At 36.1% G+C, this 21,457-nt stretch overlaps 1 protein-coding gene across 5 annotated transcripts in view; it reads right to left on the bottom strand.

Annotated features, from left to right (window-relative positions):
* Positions 1-20,174, bottom strand: part of LOC123872588 — a 111,433-nt gene extending 91,259 nt beyond the window's left edge. For 2 of the 5 annotated variants that reach the window (XM_045916947.1, XM_045916948.1), the window contains exon 1: positions 363-560. Coding sequence is in view for 1 of the 5 variants with exons in the window: in XM_045916951.1 (XP_045772907.1) it covers positions 3,941-4,021 (81 nt within the window). In the remaining 4 variants the exon portion in view is untranslated. Of the gene's footprint in view, positions 1-348; positions 561-3,940; positions 4,042-19,861 lie in introns of those variants that run through there. The other 3 variants (XM_045916951.1, XM_045916946.1, XM_045916950.1) reach the window with 3 other exon arrangements.
* Positions 20,175-21,457: the final 1,283 nt, after the last annotated feature.

Raw genomic sequence — 21,457 nt, 5'->3', positions numbered from 1 at the left:
GAAACAATTCACTAATGCACATAAATATTGTCGTCCAATTCAATTCAGCAATACGGAGGACCATTAATATGCGCGGTTGACTAATTTCGTGACTGATAACGATTAGCAACGTAGACGTATCGTGAGAATAATGTAGCGTAACACTGGACGAGGTATTCGTACTTGATAAAACAACATACAATAGTCAAGGCCCTATAAATAATATGTTATATACGCGATTATATTCAAACACGCAAATACACGTCTTTTTTTTCATTGATACACAATTCGCAATCAATAATCGTTAAACAAAACAAATATTATAGTTTTTATGATCGCTCGTAAATCTAATCGTTTTCAATGGCATACGAAAACTAAAATACTTGCTGCACTTTTGATTTCAACACAAACACTTTACACTTTACAGTCCAATGTTTATGTTTACACTAGCACCTGTGTCACACAAATTTCGCACGTAATCTCAAACTGGATATTGAGTTTTATGGAAATTTGTTTAATTTTATAATAAACCGCGAGGCCGGGCGTCAGAAGCTGAGAACTGCACCAAACTACTAGCTATTGTATGCAGTTGGATTGTAGTACACGTCCGCTTGCCTTGTTATGGACATTTTCCATTCACACAATGGGGCAATCCGTTCGCTTACTTTGATCCGTGGAAAGGCTGCCTCGGGAATTGTGAAAATTTTGACGATTGTACAACTTTCTACAAGATGTTTGATATTACAAGATAGTTTTGTTTTTTGACATAAGTAATTTAAAACGTGAATGCGTCCATTGTAGAGGGCTTTATCTAATTCGGGCTGGTCAACTGCATTTTCATAATTATAAATTACGCACTAGTACCTAAAAGTCGACTCGCCCTGGATTTGTATCAGTCGCAGTAAGTAGGCTTGCTAAATTTTATAGACTGAAATATTACGAATGTACTAGATAATTATTTATGCTATCTCTTGACATCAAAGGTAATCAGGTGAAAATAGCTTTAGTTAATAATTGTTACTCGACAAAAAAATTGAAGTAATAAGTAGGTACATACTTAACTACATAGACGAACTTTGGCTTGTGACTTTGTTTTATTTGAATAAGAAACCTGCTAAAATTTTAGAGTGGAGGTTCCAGAAGGCTTAGGTTCCACGGATGTACAAAGTTTAAACTGCGGAAGTTTGTCCAGGAAAAAATTAGATGACACTACATGGGAGTCGGAACACCATAATAAACGAGATAAATAGGCACAAATTTTATTCTCTAGTTTTCTGACCTAAATTACCTATTTATACATGTATACCTAATGATACAATGATGCAAGAATGAACCTATATCAAAATATTAGACTAAGAATACACATTCTATATTGTATGGTGCTATTTCAAAGTTTTGCCATAAAACGGACGTAAAAGTTGTTTACACACTTCATATAATAACTACGATCGACTATTATAATAACTACGTTCATATTGCGCAACTTTCAATAAAAATCTCACGACTATTGCTAATAACGGAAACCTTTCGTAAATCCTGAAAATTACGAATCGTCTGTGTTCGCGTGCTAAATTAATGCGATTAAAAATCAATTATTATCGGACATGTTTATCTATTTCTCAACTTCTGACACTATGTTTACCTAACACAATAACGAAATATTTACCTAGCATATTACCTATACGAACACAAATAATAAGTACTTACTTCTCTATTTTTAACCCCAACCCAAAAAGAGGGGTGTTATAAGTTTGACGTGTGTATCTGTGCCTGAGAGTTGTAGCTCCATAATGTTCTTAAAGGTGTGTGAATTCTGCCAATTTGCACTTCGTCAGCGTGGTAGACTACGGCCAACCCTTCTTATTTTGAGAGGAGACCCGTGTTCAGAAATGAGCCGACGATGGGTAGTTGATGATGATGATGATTCCGGTTGACTCTTTGATCTTACCCAATACAAAGGCTTTAAAAATCAATCATTTAGGGTATTGAAAATTTTTTAAATATGCATATTAAATTACGCAAAAACCATCTCCACAGTAGGTCCGTCACGCTCGATCAATCGCGTTGGTAGCTGCCGCAAATGGATCGCAATAAACCGCACGTTTTTGCGGAGCCATACGATATTTTACAACCCATCAACATCGGTTATTTATCGCATCAATATCGTTAATATTAATTAATAATTGACTCTAAAAATACACGCGGTCTCTTTTTTGTTTGTCTGATCTATGGCAACCACTGACCTTTATACCTGACCTTTAAATATTAAATCTCATTAAATATAGTTTTTTTGTAACTAAGAATTTTTTGGCTGCACCTTGGTTATTGATGACACAAAGTAGGTGCAATCTACCAGAAATATATTTTATACTGTAAACTATTCAAATCGTCTAATTTGCAAAGAAGACCAGGATCTACTATAGCAACTTTTTAGTGATTAGATCATATATGTATATTATTATGTTAACATAATAATTATCTACATAGTATGTCTATTAAATATCCAAGCTTACGTCTTTGTAATTATTGTAATCATTAGATGCACCTACCTATAATCAAACACTGTATTTTGTTGTCGCCTAATGCACGTATGAAATTTTAAATCGAGACATTAAATTTGAAATCTGAAGGCAGCTACCTACCTTTATTATGCAAATAAATTCAGCATCGTATTTAATCAGATCAGCGCGAATAGAGATATTAGGCACAAGACAATTTCATGGTTCATTGGATCTCTGTGCGACGCATCCTGTAGTTCTTAATCGACAGTGACCATTGAGGTCGTACCTATATTGGCAATGTGACCTTGGAATACTGTGGTGACATAATGCATAATCACAACTGATTTATAAAGGCCGTTCGTCTTTGTATACATTTTATAGTCATAATATGCCTAGATATTAAGTAAAATATTAAGTAAGTATAACTTTATTAGCTCAGTGCTTGAAGACCAGTCTTTGAACAGTGTGTGTTGCTAGTGGTATGAATCGGGTCTCATAAAAAACTCAGGAGTCAGAATCACTCAGCGGGCATGGAGAGAGCTATGCTTGGAGTTTCTCTACTCATCAAATACGAAATGAGATCTGTAGGAGAACCAAAGTAGCTCAATAGGTCGCGAAGGTGAAGTGGCAATGGACAGGGAACAAAATCAAAAAACCGATAGACATTGGGATACCAAGGTGCTAGAAAGGCAACCTCGTACCGTAAGGCACAGGGTTGGAAGACCTCTCAGTAGTAGGTAGATCAAACGAGTCACAGGCGGCCGCTAGGATCAGACGGAGCAAGACGTTGGCATGTCGAAGTCCCTACAAGAGACATATACACCTAGCAGGAGACATCTATCGTTTGATAATAACGATGAACTAATGTTTCAATTTGCGTTACACGCATGCGCTAACTACCCAGACGTATGCCTGTGCACATGCCTTATTTTGCTAGCAATAGAGCATTCATCAAACTGTGTGATGCACACCATAATGCACGCACTCTCCCTCGTTTGTGACGCACACGCAACACGCGCTATACGTTAATGTATGCGCTACTGCATGCGTTGCTTCGGCAGCTGACGACAGCTGCATGACGCACAGTGCACACCTATGTTAAAAGCGCACCAAATGTAGTTACACCAATAGCTAAATTAATAAACATAAACTATGTACAATTTTTCTGCAGCGTCCAAATCCTTGACAAGCAATTATTTTACATTGATTAATTAATTCTTCGAAAATTTTAGTATGACGCGGATTTTTAATCTAATCAGTTTTTTTTTTTTTGCATTAATTCAGCTGATATTATGTGTTCTATAAAAACTAAAAGAATAAAATATTTTTCTGTAGATTTTAACTATCGAAGGAATGAAACTTCGCGGAAGTTTAAAGGTCGGTTATCTATTCGAATAAATTATAAATTATAGATTTATTAACTAAAAGCAGGTAAAAACAAAATATCACAATATACATACCGTAGCCAATGCCTCATCATAAGAAGTAGGACCAGTAGGTGTCAAGGACTTCGCGTCCTGGTAGATCGCTGTGCTGGGCATTTCAACGCATCACTGGCCACCTGGTAAAGATAACGATACAAAGTTCAATTTGCATAGTTTAATGTTTGTAAACCAAATCTTTTTAAAGCAGCCGGCCTCCTAGTCCGGGGGTCCGGGATTTGATCCCTCTAACTTTTCGGAGTTGTTTGCGTTTTAAGCAACTAAGTATCACTTGCTGTAACGATGAAGGAAAACATCGTGAGCAAACCTACATGTTTGAGAGTTCTCCATAATGTTTTCAGGTGTGTGAAGTAAATGTGTTTGAAGTTACCCAATCCGTACTTGGGCAGCGTGGTAGACTATGGCCAATCCGTTCTCATTCTAATAGGAACTGGAAAAGAAATGGTTTGATGATTTTTTTTTGCCTGAACGAAGTATTTTTTAACCTCCGACCCAAAAAGATTATAAGTTTGACGTGTGTATCTGTGTATCTGTCTGTGGCATCGTAGCTCCTAAACGAAGAAACCGATTTTAATTTAGTTTTTTTTTGTTTGAAAGGTGACTTGATCGAGAGTGTTCTTAGCTATAATCGAAGAAAATCGATTAAGCAGTTTGAAAGTTATCAGCTCTTTTCTAGTTTTCTTATAGAGGTTTTTGTGTCGGGGTTTTTTTTAATTTTGTGTTATTAAATACTGTTCATAGCCAGAACAATAATTTAACAACTATGGGATATTTTGCAAACAATTACCCAGTCGTTTACGTATGATACAGTTACCTACGCCACGCCACGGAACTAAAATTGACTCATACTCAGTTCTTCTAAAACAAAAAAGACTAACCCAAGTTAAATAGTTTCACTCTAACAAATAACCACTTAAACGGTGAAAAGTAAACAGATTTCGCGTCTTGGAACGTGTTATGATGTATCTACAGGTGACCTTGTGTTGAGTCGTGGAGTCGCGTAACGACTGTGTAAATATGTACCACATAGGTACCTACTCAAACACTACGGCTAACATACTCTGACACAACACGGGCTTAAGCGATAATACCTATTCATCTTACGATTGCGATATACCTACTTACATTGAAGTACTTTTAAGTTCTAAATACAGATGCCGTTAGGTAATAAAAATTCTTTCTCTTTGCAGCATCAAGAAGCTGGAAGTTCGAGATCAATAATGAAGGCTATGTTATGCACCTACAATATAATTTCACAATCAATAGTTCCTAAATCCTATGGTTTCCTATCACGAAGTTTTTGATTGGTAGACCTACAATATTTATTCACCATCAACAGTTCCAGTTCCATAGATAACAAAGAATTGCACTGGGCAGTATCCGTGTAACATCAGGATTAATAACTTGGAACTAAAAAAAATGCAAACTTCCTCTATTGATTAAAACATTTTGCTAATCAGGCCAGCAACTTCGGAAGTTTTTTTATGTACAGAAAATAGGGCAAAATTAAGGACCTCCTCCTTTTCGGAAGCCTGTTAAAAAGAGCTCTGAAGGGCAGTAGGTGACGAGTCAGCGTATGGGTACCTTACTAAGCAACCAAGCACTAATCAGAATAGCAGCTTTTGCTAGCTTTATCCACGAGAAGCCCGCAAAAAGCGTCGCACTAATGGTCCTTTGCGTGCAGAGTGAGATTGAAATCAACGTATTACCTGTCAGCAGTACCTACTCATAAATAAGTTTATCATTCACTAGCTGATGCCCGCGACTTCGTTCGGGTGGATGTTAGTTTTTTAATAATTCCGTGGGAACTCTATGATGTGTTAATCCAGGGTATAATCTATCTCCATTCTAAATTTTAGGCAAATCCGTCCAATAATTTTTCGTGAACGAGTAACAAACATACACACACACACATACACACATACCTACATACATACAAACTTTCGCCTTTATAATTTTAGTGTGACTAGCAAGTAGTGAGGTGACCCGCCCGCCCTGGCTTCACATGGAACTATTCCACTATACTTTGAATGTTTATGCAGCGCACGCGACGGAAGCTCTCAGATAGAACGATTTTTTCCGGCATAATTCACAATAATTATCATCATACCAGTTAATAGCTGATTTTCAGAAAATGATCATAAATTATACCTTTTAGATAATTCCACTTTTTATTGATGAAAACCTGATGAAAATCCGTACTTTTCTGAATTAGTCAGAACAAACACGAACTCAGCGCAGCGGGGGACTTTTAAAATTTATAATGTGTAGTGCTAAAAATATATGTGTGTGTGTATGTTTAAAACAACTGCATGCACCTACCTATCTATAATATTATCAGACGTCGAACAAAGGTGTTAATTATTCAATTATATTCTTTTTTATACTAACGATGCGTCAGAGCGAAGATTTTTATAAATTCCTTACACACCAACACATTCCGTTTTTGCGCTTAAAATACAATGATAATATTAAGCAACACAGGCCTAACTTCATTATACCTATCAAGTAGCTGTATGCGTAGGTGAAAAAGAAAAGATTACATTTTTGGCAACAATCGATCGATTATAAATGCCACCTTTACTTTTTATGATCATCCCAATTCGGAAACGTCGCTTTTCTGTATAGCTTTCTCTACTAAATACTGAATACAGCGTTTCTGCACACAGGCAGTGACGGATTAACCCTTAATCAAATTAAGCAATTGCCTAGGGCATCACGTCTGAGGGGGCACCAGAAGGAGCACAAAAAAACCGTCCTTAGGGCATCACGTCTCACTCTCACGTCACCAAAAACCACACCAAAAAAAGTTTCTAGGACTAATTTGAAAATTCGCGCGTTTTACGTTGACATAGAGATTAGAGTCCGACCTAGAGTCATAACCCCACTCCCACTAGCCCACTCGCTGCCCGCTTATGCATTCGACAATTCGAATACCCCCAAAAGCCGCAAGGAGCATTTCAATAAATAAATAAATTATGCTTTGGTTTTTATCGTTGTCGCACCTACTCCACTTCTAAAGTACGTTACATCTCAGCTTCTTAATTTACAAAAAACTAATGTTTTTAGGCGGTAAAGGTTTATAGACCGATTCTAGTTGACATACGGATAGGAGGGCCCACAGGCATGGATTGCTTAGGGCATCAAGTAGTCTTAATCCGTCACTGCACACAGGCAGAATTTAAAGCACGCCACCGCAAGTTTTTTTTTATCTCTGGCAGCTATGCTATCACAAGTCTATTCGAATTGATAAAGTTGATATTTAATTCTGAAACTGCTCGCTGCATTCTGCCTACGCTGGTCCTAACGTTCAACCATTGATTTTAGAAGCGCCCCCTATTTATTCTGAGGGTTCAACGCATGCTACCTACGTAGTAGATGTGGAGGAGATTGACTGAGGCACAACGCAAAACATCGTAAACTCAGCTTCACGTATAATAATTAATCAATCCGACAAGACAGTCGCAGTGGCATGTCGTCATAACAGCTACAGGGAAAAGCTGACCTTTGACATCGGCGCTGTCGTCGCTTCCTCATTACAACGAGTATGATGCATGTGCACTTCTAAGTAATAAAGCGACTCAGCTATATCTGTAATATCCTATAATTATAGTTTATGAGTATGGCTTAAAGACAAATTACTTGTTTACCTAACATCTAATTCCTTGGTAGACTACCGTTTAAAGTATATTGAAGGAATTTTGTTCGTATATTTTAGTTAGCTGTACATGATTTGAATAGTTTTATTGCTATGCTATAAGTATGAAATGTCTTCGTCTAGTAAATTTTTGTAAACCTTGACCATAAATCAAACTTTATTAAAATCAATCAGTCGCGGCTGCAAGGGAAGGCATCGCGCCTTATTCAGCGCGGCAGCTCAAGTTAAAGAAATTCGACCTCAAGCACGCCGCGCCATATGCCAACTTTCCTCGAGTCAAGTTTTCTCGCGCACAAAGGAAGCAGTTCGAGCCGCGCAGGAACTTCTCAAGGCTGTCACTACTAACTTCTACTGCTACTACTCATTCTACTGCTACTGCAGCCACTTGAATGGAAATTATCTATATTATCTATGCTACAAAAAGTTAATCTCGTTTACGCCCACAAGAGCAATCGTCACCTGTTTCCATAAAAATTTAACGATTCCAAAGTTTCTCAACTGCCACTGCCACAAAAAATATAACAGGTGTTGCCATATAAGCATTCGGAAGCGATGAGTCAACCTGGCCTCCGCACTTACTAGAAAGGAAACTTGCCATACGCACACTTTCTTGGCATGCAATAGAATCTTGTTTTGCTGACCCACATACTATTTTATTCCTTTATCACTATCTCAGTAAAAGATAAGCTTTCTAAATCATTTGAAGTGCCTAAGTGCAATATTATAGCTAAGTTACAATAATTGCGATTTCATTTATTGCTTTCGTTTACAAATATTCTTGCAACCGGATGTATTGGTAAAGGTTTTTATTTATTTATGTCGAACAAGAATTATGGTCCACAATTTATGTTATTAATATTGTTGTTTTGTAGTAGGCCAGTGTACAAGGGTAGATTCTCTTCATGATTCAAAAGTTTATTCGAATAAAAAAAAACTATTTCTTTTTTTTTATACGTACAATGTAATAGCAACGATACACGAGGGCAACAGTTCCTACAAGGTTTCAGAAGGTCACCTGTATTCAGTTAGGTACGTAGTGAAAATTATACTTAGATAATTGGCAGAAAATTCCAGGTTCAAATCCTGGCACGGTCGCCGTGTAGAGTTGTAGTCTTGTAGATTTATAAGACTAAGATAATTGAAACACGTCCGTTGTTAAGCAAAAACCCGTTCATTACTATTCTTATAACTAAGTAGGTATACAGTAAACCACTACAATCGAATAAGTTAAACATATTATCTTAGGTAACTAAGAGTATGCTCCTGGCAAAAGCATATTACACAATCGAAGATTATGTATTTGATAAAAAAGCATGGATTTGACTCGCTCCAGCAATGCGCGGGCTGCAATTGCTTGTATAGTATGGAATATTATTGTAAATTGAACAATTGAAAAGAGCAACCGCCTAGTTTCTTGCTGGTTCTTCTCGGTAGGAACGGCATTCCAAACCAGTGGTAAATTATTTGATGATTCAATAGCACTTGTAAAAGTTTATTCGAATAAAAATCTATTCTATTCTATTTTTATTACTGACATATTATTATGGAGCAGAAGACACGGTTTTGTTTATCATTACATTTATTTATAGAAACATGGTCGTCAACGAAAAAACTTTTATTTTGTTTTATTTAAGACATGTCCAATACATTTCCAAGAATGTCTCACGCAAAGTGCAATCGGCCATTTGACGATAAATCGTAATACACGCCCATAATTACGTATGCTATCCCAACTTGTAAGTGCTCAATCTGTTTACGAAATCTTGCCAAACTCGTCCATATCAGATTTTGGAAGCATAAATAATTCATGAGCCTTCGACCGCACAATGGGGGTGGCGGAATCAATATTTATGAACTTATTAAGGCAAATATATCTTAATATACATATAAATAAAAGAGACATTATGATTGACATGGCAATGTCCACAGTTTCACAAAACTCAAGACTGAGGATAATAATGTTATACGACCAAGATAAGAGCAATACATATTGACATGATATCTATTTACTTGCAAGAACGGATGTTTTTACAATACCTAAATATTTAATAATATTTTTTACCTACTAGATGAATAAATAGTAGTTATGTAATGATATAGAACAAAGAAAATTAAAGCTTTTCACCATCGTTAAAACACTTTTTATCAAATGCATTGCTAGTGAGTGATGAGTCCCACATACCCGCTTTTGCGCGGGATGCGTAACTGCATTTTTACCAGCGGAAAAGAAAAGATAAAGAATTTCAAAGACCCAAAAACCTATTTATTATTAATTAATCATAATATGAACAAAATATATTGATCTCTTTGTTTGTTTATTAAGAAATCATATTAATAAAGATATTAAGATTCAAAGTAATTAATGTAATATTGAGCTCTACATTTAATGATCATTTCATTTGCAATTAAATATTCAGGTCAATGGTTTGATTCTAAATTTGTGCATCTAATCAATCAAAATCGTAAATTAATGAGGCTAGCACCAATATAATCTGTTCTCTAATGATGAGAACACAATACACGTATATTGACACAGTATCGCCGAATAAAACAAAATCGTACCTTGTAATTATTACAAATAAAACTAAGTAGGTAATAATGCCACAATAGAGATACTCGTAATATTATTGTGCCAGGGTTCGAAATTATCGAAATAAATATCTGTCTTGCTAATTAAAAAAATAATTTATGCTTCTGAGTGTCAAACAGACATTTATTAGCCTAGCGACACTTATAAACCTACCTAAGTAACTATTATATATATAATTGTGTATATATATAATTGTGTAGCTATATATGTATATGGGTATAACTTACCTGAGTACTTATAACTTTTTTTGTTAACAGCAAGTAGTTTCAAGCGATCTAAAATCCTTTGCAATTTTTTTTTTTGACTTTTTTTGCATCGAACCCAAAATCCAGCTATTGCTTGATTGTTAAATAATTTTGAAGCAGTCAGGATCGAGATTCGAGCCAAATTATGAGAAGGATTACTTTTTTATAGACCTCAAGTCAAATGATAGTAATTATCACTTCGAACTATGTATTCAAAGCTTTATTTTGAACATAGTGCTTATTGTTTTAACCCGGATTTGGTAATTAACTTCTGTACTGGTCGATTGCTACATCCGCAAATGGATTCCGCAAACTAATGATTTTTTAGTTTAGGTAGATGTGAATAAAGCACAGACGACCACCTCCCTATTATTTCTATTTTACATAGTTAAACAACATATCTATATCCCTCTACGTTTTATCTTGGGGTTTTCATCAAAAAATTATTGAAAAGCCGGCAACGCATTGGCAGTTCCTCTGGTGCTGCAAATGTGGAAGCGGTAATCACTTAACATCCAGGTGACCTGCCAGCTCGTTTGCTCGCTCTTTAGATTAAAAAAATATAATGTATCCTTTCCTAGACGCCCTCCAGCACGATGGAACGAGCCGGGAAGTGGCTGGATGAGGAAGGCTGAGGACCGGGTGTGGTGGCGCTCTTTATGGAAGGCCTATGTCCAGCAGTGGACGTCCACAGGCCGATGATGATGATGAATATATCCTTTATCATTTACAACTTTACGAATACCTAGGTAGTTTAAGATTACAAAGCCTAGATTAAAAATTAAAGAAACATCTAAACTTTAAACCATTTGCAACATAGGATTACGTAAACATTTTGACAAGTTGTTAGTCGTGTCGTATCTATTCATGCGTCTATTTTTATCACTCAACCAGGTATAAAAGGTCTCTGAACAGTCTTCTATGATCTTGCTTTTAATAACAAATTACAAGGTCGATGTTTGCTCAGAGGTCATGTTAATTTGGTTTATTCTGCGTGAGAAAAACTTAACATCCTAAGTAACACAATATTAGTGTATGAAAAACGTGTTCCGTAAAGTACGAGCAGCTAGGCACTTAGTGTGATTACTATATTAAAAATGATATCAGTCACATAATATAATTAAACGGTGTAAGAGTTTCCTTAAGACTATGACACCATTGAAACAATACTGTAGCCTGCCCCTGTATTTTCAAACGAGAAAGACATCAAGATCTATTAGAGGAAGACCTATGTATTATCATCACTTACTACTTAGTTACTATATATGAGATTGCAATCAAGGGTTAGCCCTTAATTGCGAGTCGTCGAGGATATTATATCTCCACGTCTCTGTTTACGTACATTATATTTTATCTACATTACGTATCTACATATATCATCATCATCAACATCTCTGCCCCCTTATTGATAAGATTACGGTAGGGGTAGATTCCTTCTATTATCAATAGATTTGGCCATAGTCTACCACGCTAGTCAAGTGAGAGTTCTCCGTAATATTCTCAAAGATGTATTAAGTCTACTAAGACTTAACACATCTTTGAGAATATTACGGAGAACTCTCAGGCAAAGCGTATCTAGACTCCTAGAATAATGTTTATTTTGACCAAAAACCAGAAAGACAAATGTTTGAGGAAACGTCCCCAAGAACACCGTCGTCTTATCTAATTCACACGTCCTTAACTGTCATTTGTTAATGCGCTGGATGCCACTAACCTATGTCCGTCCTTACATGTCGGTCAAGAGCCAATGTTTCGCACGGATAATTTATTTTCCTCATTTGTTTTACGTTGTTACTAATCCGACACTGACATGTGACGCATCTATTTGACAGTGTGATTCCGATGTCCTTGGTTTCTTGTAAGGGATAGCGTCTACCAACCAGGCGGAGTCGGACCGCAAAAATTGGCCTGCTTATATATAGGTATTTTATATAATACTGCGTTGCAGGGATGGGTAAAATACAAACATACATACATAAAAAATGATCGCCGCACCGTTGCGGTCCGACCCGTCAAATTACTTTTCTCCGAAATAACACGTTTAGTTCCAAACAGGCGAAATATGCAAGAAAAGTAAGGTACGTCCTGATAGCATCCATGAACCAATGTTTGTGAAAATGACTTTGTTATTATAGGAATAGAAATGATGTTCAGGTTCTTAGCTAGCAATGTCAAACAACTGAACGCCTTTGCCAAAAAATAAAGATAGCAAAAACTCTGACAATATCAAATGAAAGAAATATGATTAATGTGTTGGCGTAAAGTCTGAGATACGCCTGCTACCTGAGTCACTCCTTAACAAGTCCGCCTACTGGACACATGAATATGACTGGATTTGTGTATTACCATTCTATAAAATACAAAAATCTAGCTAGGTAGCTAGGCTTCATAAATATTTAACTACACTTCAAGAGTAAGAATAATTTGACTGTAACCATAATTTTGTCTGGCTAACCTTTAACATTTGCTACAGTTTCTTTAACCATTCGTTAAGATTTAGGAATATGCGAGTGGCGAATGTATGCTAACAAGGAAATGGCTCTGAGGCGGTAGCGATGGTTCGAGCATATTTTACGAAGAGACGAGGGAAACGATGCTCTAGTGGCATTTCAATGGCAGCCTGTCAGTCGAAGGAGACTTCGTCAAACAACCCAACATCTTGAGGGCACTGAGACAGACCTTAAAAGAGTGACACTTTTAGGGAATCATGCCAAGGCAATAGCCTAAGACAGGAGGACATGGAAAAATACTTCTGTTCCAGGGAGGAATAAAAGGACTCAATCATCATCATCGTCAAATGTTACTGTAAAACGTAACATTTGATAGGTAGATGTCTAACTTCTGAAGTTGAAGGTTCAGGAACTTCTTTGATAAGTGATTAGATAGGTCAAGTAGGTGCGAGAATTTCCTTGATTGATAAATCCCAAAAATACTTATTATGTCTTAGGGTTTTCCTAAGTTAGTGATTGTAAACTTCCACCTAGATCTTGTTTAGTTAATTAATCTTAATTTTATAGGAGTTGACCGTAGTTGGAAAAAAGGTTAAACGATGGTATCAGTCATTAATCGCATGTTTTTATAAAGGTTGCAATTTCAATGAAGCCATGGCGATTAAAATAAATGAGCCCACAACATCTAGTTTTTACCATAAATAACCAAGACCATGTTGGTCATCAATGACAACGTCGCTTCCGAATTCCAAGCGACGTGAGGCCACATTCGCAAAATACGAGACCATTCGTAGGGTCAGGCCGTAACCTCGTCTGCGAACTCGTACGTGCTGGATTCATGCCAGGCTCACGTGACATGAATTACTGGTTGGTTACTCAAATAAAGGCTTAATAGTTTAGACGTCAACGCGTTACGAATTGAATTATTTATCAATAGTTACCTACTGCGTATTATTGCCATCCTAATTTTATGCTTTATTGCAAGGAGACGCACCATGGAAATTAAGGAATTATTTTATAATAATTAATTAATTTCCATGGTGCGTCTCCTCCTTATGGAGGTTTTCCTCCTCCTTATGGAAAAGAAAAACCTTTTTTTTATGTATGTTCCTTGATTACTCGAAGACGCCTGGACCGATTTGGATTTTTTTTGTTTGAAAGGGTATACTTTCCAGGTGGTCCCATATTTTTGTGAAGATCTGATGAATATCTTCGGAGATGGAGAACAGAACTCCTCAATAAATAAGAGTAGGTATGCAAAAAAATCGGCTCGATCTGTTGATCCGTTGCGACAGGATTGAAAGACAAATCAGCTAACCAATCAACCAACACACCAAAAGCACTCTCGCATTATATTATAATATATGGGAAGTGATGGGTTGTGATTTCTAGTTTTTGCCATCGTCTTTATAAAAGTTAGAAGTTAAAGGTTGGAAGACGCTTTCTAACACTGAAAATTTCATGCAGTGCAGTATTATAAATGGTGATGGTTCTTTTTGGATAGTTTAAATTGATTGTCTAACTACTACATAATTTGGTACATAACCTATCTAATCAAGTGTTACTAAGAAGTAAAGAAGAACTAATGAAAAACTTAATTTTAAACAGTCACAATGCACCTAACATTTAAATAAATAAAATGGTCGTAATTCCCGCTTGAGTAGTGATTTTACAAAAACGTAGCAAGGTTAGTGTCGGTTACGGGTATGACTATCAAGTTCCTATTAAATAAATAAACAACAATTTAACTTTAGATGAATCTATACTTCAATACTAATATGTGCTAATATTATAGAGAGGTAACATTAGTAAGTTTGTTTGTAAGAAGTAATATCAGGAACTACAGAACTGATTTTGAAAATTCTTTCACCAGTAGAAAGCTACATCATTCCTGAGTGACATAGGCTACATTATTCCTGAGTGGTATATTTTATTTTCAAAAAAAATAGAGATCCCTACGAAAATTTTAATAAGTTACCGGTGTGAAGCCGGGACGAGTCGCTAGTTAAGTATTAAATATTTTATATAAAAAACCCGGCTTCGAGACCGCTAGCTGGGTACTTATTTAAAAGAGTAGTCTTTTCAATGAAAATAATTGAAGCATAGGTAGAGTTTTTCTCAACTTTAATTAGACATCAAGATAAAAAATAACAATGATAGAAGATAATTTATTATATCATTTAAATACTGACTATAAGACAAGGAATATGATTGATCACTATTTAGAGACGCAAAAAATTTTACTCATTTGTGATCTATGGGTACCACATACCAAGTGGTTCAAGAGGGGAATATATAACTTCATAGTCTCTCTATTACTGTTCAAGTTGATCAGATTAAAACACAGGGCTATAAATATTCTAAAGGAACATACTACGACTGTTTACTGCTCTTGTATTGGGTGTGCCCAAGACGTGGACCTATTTTTTTTTTTTTGGAACTTTCTTGCTGTATCGCGATCATGTAGACGTATCGTATGGTGCAGTTTCCAATTTTCTATGACAGAGAATGAGTGAAGAGATCAATGATCTACATGTATCTACGCAGTGAACAATAACATTAAACTTGAAACCAATCACCTCGCGATGCGTGGGCGCAACAATGACAAACAACAGCTGTCATTATTTTACAATCTAATATAATAACGCCCCTGCATCATACTTCTTGTCTCGTTTTTTGTGACGGACGCGAGACGTTTGAAGTGGTAAAGGATTCAATCTGACAAACTGTCATTTATAGTTTTTAGGGTTCCGTAACAAAATTGTAATAAAAAACGAACCCTGCTTAGCTCATGGCTATGAATTACTACTGATGCTATATGGACTTTTTTGGATATTATAAATAACTAGATGATGCCCGCGACTTCGTCCGCGTGGATTTAAGTTTTTTGTAATCCCGTGGGAACTCTTTGATTTTCCGGGATAAAAAGTAGCCTATATGCTAATCCTGGATCCTGGATATATACACACACACATACAAACTTTCACCTTTATAATATTAGTGTGATCCTCACGAAAAAGTATTTTTATTTTCTTGATAAATAGGGGTTTAAATGGAGGATTAAAATTTTAAAGTAGCTTTGATGAGAAAGGGCATTATTTGCACATTCTAAAATAGATTTTTGTTACTTTTAAAACCACAGAATTTTTACTCATGATGAAAAATGGTGAAAAAATTGTCCCCTTATTTCTGAAAGCAAATCGTAAAATCTGAAATACTTTTCTGTAGTTTGATAGCTTGTGTTTTTATTGAAAAAGTGAAACGATGCTTCTGACTAGTAGTTATAGCTAATAGTTACAGGTTATAAATGAAATCTTGTTTTTGAGGCAGTCCGATAAACCAAATAAGTATTTACGAGTATATTATGTTTCCTGTCTACGGAGCCCTCGCTGCGAGTCTGATTCGCACATGGCCAGTTTTTAACCCTATAATTTAGTAAGTAAACAATTTATTTGTGTTTTATTATTCTTGTTGATTGCCGACTAGAGACTTGGACCGAATATTTTTTGTGATTTTGTCATTTTGTTCTCATCGTTGAAAAACATATCAAACTTCATATCAAATGGGGATAGACGTATAATTCATCAAATAATAGGTTGCTAAATATTGCTAAATGATTACCCTTCTAAGTTAATACTTTGGAATATTACTTCAAAATCTATTGGAACTAAAAAAAGTAAATTTAGCAACTAGCACTTTTGCTCAAAGAGTCGATGGAACGATTGTAATATGATCAAGATTTTTTCGGAAAATGTAATGTCATGTAAAATGACACACGTTATACATAAGGTGTTTTCTCACTAAGCGTAAAGCTTGTCCTAGGACTACTACGTACAAAAGTATTACAGAGTAGAACATAGATGGAAGGACTCGCTGGAAGAGGTATACCATACAAAATGATAGTTATTTTTTTGCAAAGCCAAAACACTCCGCCGAGCGTACCGGAATCAAAATTGACGCTATATATCAAATGGTCTTCATGTTGACACTACGAGTATATTGACAAATGTCTCATCACACATTTAGTTCCGATTACGCTCACATGACCGTCTCTACTGCTCGACAAAATGGCCAAAATCAATCTGCTTCAAAAACAGGTTGGCAATCGCCGTTCCAGCGTTCTTGACTTAGTAGATGTCAGTGGGTCAAACTGAGTTGAACACTGAGTGAACCATCAATCAATTGGAGTTCAGTCGGCTCCTTGAATGTTGAGCTATTGAGGTTGAATAGCTAAAATTAATAAACGATTTTGAACTGCGTTTCACAATGTCCGTAGGTATGTATAGGTTACAGTCAAATAAACTATGCCAACTTTATATACAAGAGATTTTTAAAAAACAATTAGGATTTTTACCTTTGAATTATATTTTTGAAATTAGTCTAGACCGCAATTATGGTAAACCACAATATCAACAGTAATTGCCCTAAAAATTATAGGTGATATTTAAGACAAAAAAGCTTATTATAAAAGCTCTATCATTAACCTTAAATTATAACAAAAGGATTGTTATAGTGGCGTTCATTTTCTATGGCGTAGGTAACAACTGCAGTTTAACCTACCTATTACCTACCTATTGCATTCACCAGTTCAGCAGTGGGATATTTAATATTTTATATGCTTCACGATAGAAGTTTACTTTCCTAGTTGACTTAACTTGCTTTTTCACTGATGGCCTTAAGTATAAAAATGTTTATAGGAATCTTCTCTGAGGGACAATTTGTTATTATTTATAGGTTCATGCACGCGGACGAAGTCGCAGGCATCAACTAGTGAGCAATGTGTTACAGAGAATCTGACTCATAACTACCATAACATGCCTGAAAGATGCCTAATAACCTCTAATTAAACATTTTCTTAGGTAGACAGACTACTTATAATAATTAAAAAAAAAATGCACAAATAATTATGTATGTCTCATTAAAAAACTACAAATATGTAAAAATTACACGTAGGTATGGGCCCTTGCATTAGATATTTAAGGAAAACTCGCATTTGCTTTATAAAGAAGTTCGTGTTTTTCTAAGGACGACATTAATTGATTCAATTACAGTTGCTCTACATTTTTTTAACAAGCCAAAGGTTGGCTTTTTTTAACTAAATAAACATGGACTTGACTGCAATCACACCAAATAGTAGGTGATGATGCAGTGAGATAATGAGTTTGGGGCATGTCGGCCTATGAGATGCCTAGGTTTTCAATCTTCAGGTCCCGATGAATTGTAACTAGCGGGGAAAACGGAAGCCGGAGCGGCATTCCATGCCTTATTTTCAGGTGGAATATTAGAACGATTTGAAGCTTATCATCATTTACAATCGACAAAATTTTGCGCCTATACGTGAATTACTTAGGTTTTGAACTTCTCCGGAAGGTAACGGCCTAAACTTATAATGGACTCAGATGTATTATTATGAAGTAGGTCTGCCGATCCGCATTTGGCCAGTGTGGTAGACTATGGCCAACGCTTGAGAAGAGACTCGGGCTCAGTATTAGTACAGAACCCTCGTAGCTTTAGTTTTAAGTAACGTAATTAATTATCACCACTATATCGTACAAGTTTAACAATTTCGACCATCAAAAGGAGTACAATTGTACCTACTTTGAATAAATGATTTTGACTTTGACTATTAAGCCAGCGGCAGCGATGGGTTAGTGATGATGGTGATGATTCAGAAGGTAGATATTCAATTTTTATGTATAAGTAGATCAATAGTTTTTGCTCGATTTAAATAAGTTAGTAAATATAAAATCAAATAAATTATGCATGGACAAAAATATACCTACATTAACTGATAAAATAAGATAAAGGCTTTGTTAATTGAGACGAATACTTAATATTCGAACATCGGTCGTGCGTCAATGAATAAACATTGGCTTTGCGTATTTGCATACATCGTACCGTGTACCTTCGTCGTAGAGTTCGTACCTCAGCGACGCGTTATGTCATCTCTAATCTTAACAACTTACTGTGACGGAAAAGGCCTTAAAAGGACATTCTGCTTATCTATGACGAAGAGCTTTTGATCGTACCTACCTGCTAAGAATTACACCTATGCATTGTACACTAATTGAAATGAACTTTCTTGACTCACTTTGACTACTCTTTTAATGTTTACTAGCTGACGCCCGCGACTTCGTCCGCGTGGACTGCACTTTCAAATCACTAGGTTACACCTTTAGGGGTTGAATTTCATAAAACCTTTCTTGCGGATGTTTACGTCATAATAGCAATATGCACACATTTCAGCCCGACCCGTCCAGTAGATGGAGCCATGCGCTGATAGGATCATTCAGTCAGTCAGTCAGTTTTTCCTTTTATGTACACAGAAAAATCATAAATTGTAGCAAGTATCGCCTCATAAGGATCCATCGCCGGCTCACTACTGAGCACGGGTCTCCGCAGAAAGAGAAGGGTTTGGAGTTTGAACATGGTACCACGCACATAACATGATAGAGAACACTCCGGCGTACAGGTTTTCACACGATATTTTCCTTCACCGTTAAAGCAAGTGATATTTAATTGCTTAAAACGAAACTTAACTCTAAGAGTTAGAAGTGCGTGCGCGGGATGCAACTCCGGACCTCCAGACTAGGAGGCCGATGTTTTAACCATTTGACTATCACCCTACCGATCCACATTTTAATCGTATTTAATTAAGGTTAATTAATTTCATATTACTCACAGCTAATTAACACAGCTGTTAATCTATAACTTATACGTATTATAAGGCCGAGAATTTGTGCAACAAACTGCCAGTATTTCTTCAAATATGAATATTAAAACATTTTCTAATTTATTCATATATTTAGCAATATAACGCCTGTTGATTATAATATTAATGACAAAATTAATAATCAAAGCTTAGCGAAATAAATAAGTATGAATCTTTGGAATGAATAAAAATGAGCAGAATAAAATATAAAGATGTAGAGATCGTTAAAATCATCTCTTATGTAAATTAATATGTCGGACATAGTTTCCAAAATGTACACATACCTATTATGAATATAACGCCGGGGCACGTGCACGCTGAATGAATGAGATAATTCACACTTGTTTACAAAACAGCCACTGAAACGTAGAGCTACACAGATTCGTACATAACCTTGTTAAAGTTGCAATAAAATGTTTACATTTATTCCAACACTGCACTTGAACACTGGGGGATATTAATCGGACACTTCACTTCGACTTTTCATTCAGAAAAGTCGATAAATCGATTCGGAAAATTGTGGCGAGCGATCGATCAAAGACGCGCGTTCGCGACAGAGCGATACGACATGACAAGCGCAGAAACCTGCGCGCGCGCCGGAGTGGGGGCCTCGAGGATCAACGCGCGTGGACGCAACCTTACCATTAACAGGCTCCATAAATAAACACAATATAACACCTTCGCACTACTGCAATTCCAGTATTAAATAAATATGAAAATGTGTTGAAAAATTATCAACTATGGTGAGAAGTAGGTATACTCATAATAATTAGCACCTACATATGGTTTTTGGGGTGTATGCCCTGACGCCATCGATCGACGAACTCATCCAACAATCACCATATTGATGTCGCATCAGGACTGCTACGAGCTTAGGTATTATGTCTGAGCGCCCTCAACGCAATGAGCTATAGAATCTTAGATTTTTAGAACCTTAACCTGGAAGTTAGAACCTTATCGAGTATACTTACTTTTAAGTATTGAAGTTTAAGATCATTGAACACATTTATTTTATTTTCTACGAGCTTATCGAAAAGTTAATTTCGAAATCCCATATAGCAAGTAATATGATATCATCGACTAAAATTCACTTTTCAACCGCACTCCCAATCTTGTTTTGCTGGTTTCTAATACAGGTTTCGTACTTTATGTCGATTTTATTCGTTAATATTCTAAACAAGGGATATAAAAATTTTGTGTTTATTATACCTACCTACTCGTCCTCAACTTTGCAATGCTAACCAATAATGTTTTTATTGGAAAGATTTTTTTATCACTTTTATCTTCAAATAGGTATAAAGGGGCAGATTTAATATCCTCCGAATAAAGTTTCTCTGTTTCAACTGTTAATAAAGTCAGTCCTGTTGTACGGATGCTAAACGTGGCCAATTAAATCACCGCATAACAAAATCCAGGACTTTACAGCTGATATCAGCTAATGACAATGCTAAGATGGAAACTAGCTGGCCTGGAAGAGGTAAGGCAGTTTTTACTAAACCCCTAAACAGTTTCTGCACGGATTAGTACCGCTAGAATGGTCAGCTAGTCACGGCCCTCTCAAGAAGACCAGACCAGAGCTAAATTAGAAATTATAAATACGCAAACTACGCAAATTGCTCCTGCCGGGGAAAGGACCCCTAACTTCAATGTTAAGTTCAATATATAAGCAGGTGTTACTTTGCGGAAGTCCATGATACCCAAGGAACAATATAAGCGTTAAAAGTTAGTCGTTATAATCCGCCAAAACAGACAAATTTGTATGGTAAAACGTGCCCGCCCTCCTTCAACTAAACATGTAAGAAAAATCAAGCAAGAGATACACACATCGATATACCATACAGATTTGTCTGCATTTTAGCGGACGAACTAAACTTGTTCCT

The sequence above is a fragment of the Maniola jurtina genome, chromosome 15 (genome assembly GCF_905333055.1).
Source record: "Maniola jurtina chromosome 15, ilManJurt1.1, whole genome shotgun sequence".
In the NCBI taxonomy this organism is placed as follows: Eukaryota; Metazoa; Arthropoda; class Insecta; order Lepidoptera; family Nymphalidae; genus Maniola; species Maniola jurtina.
This window is presented reverse-complemented; position numbering and strand designations above follow the sequence as displayed.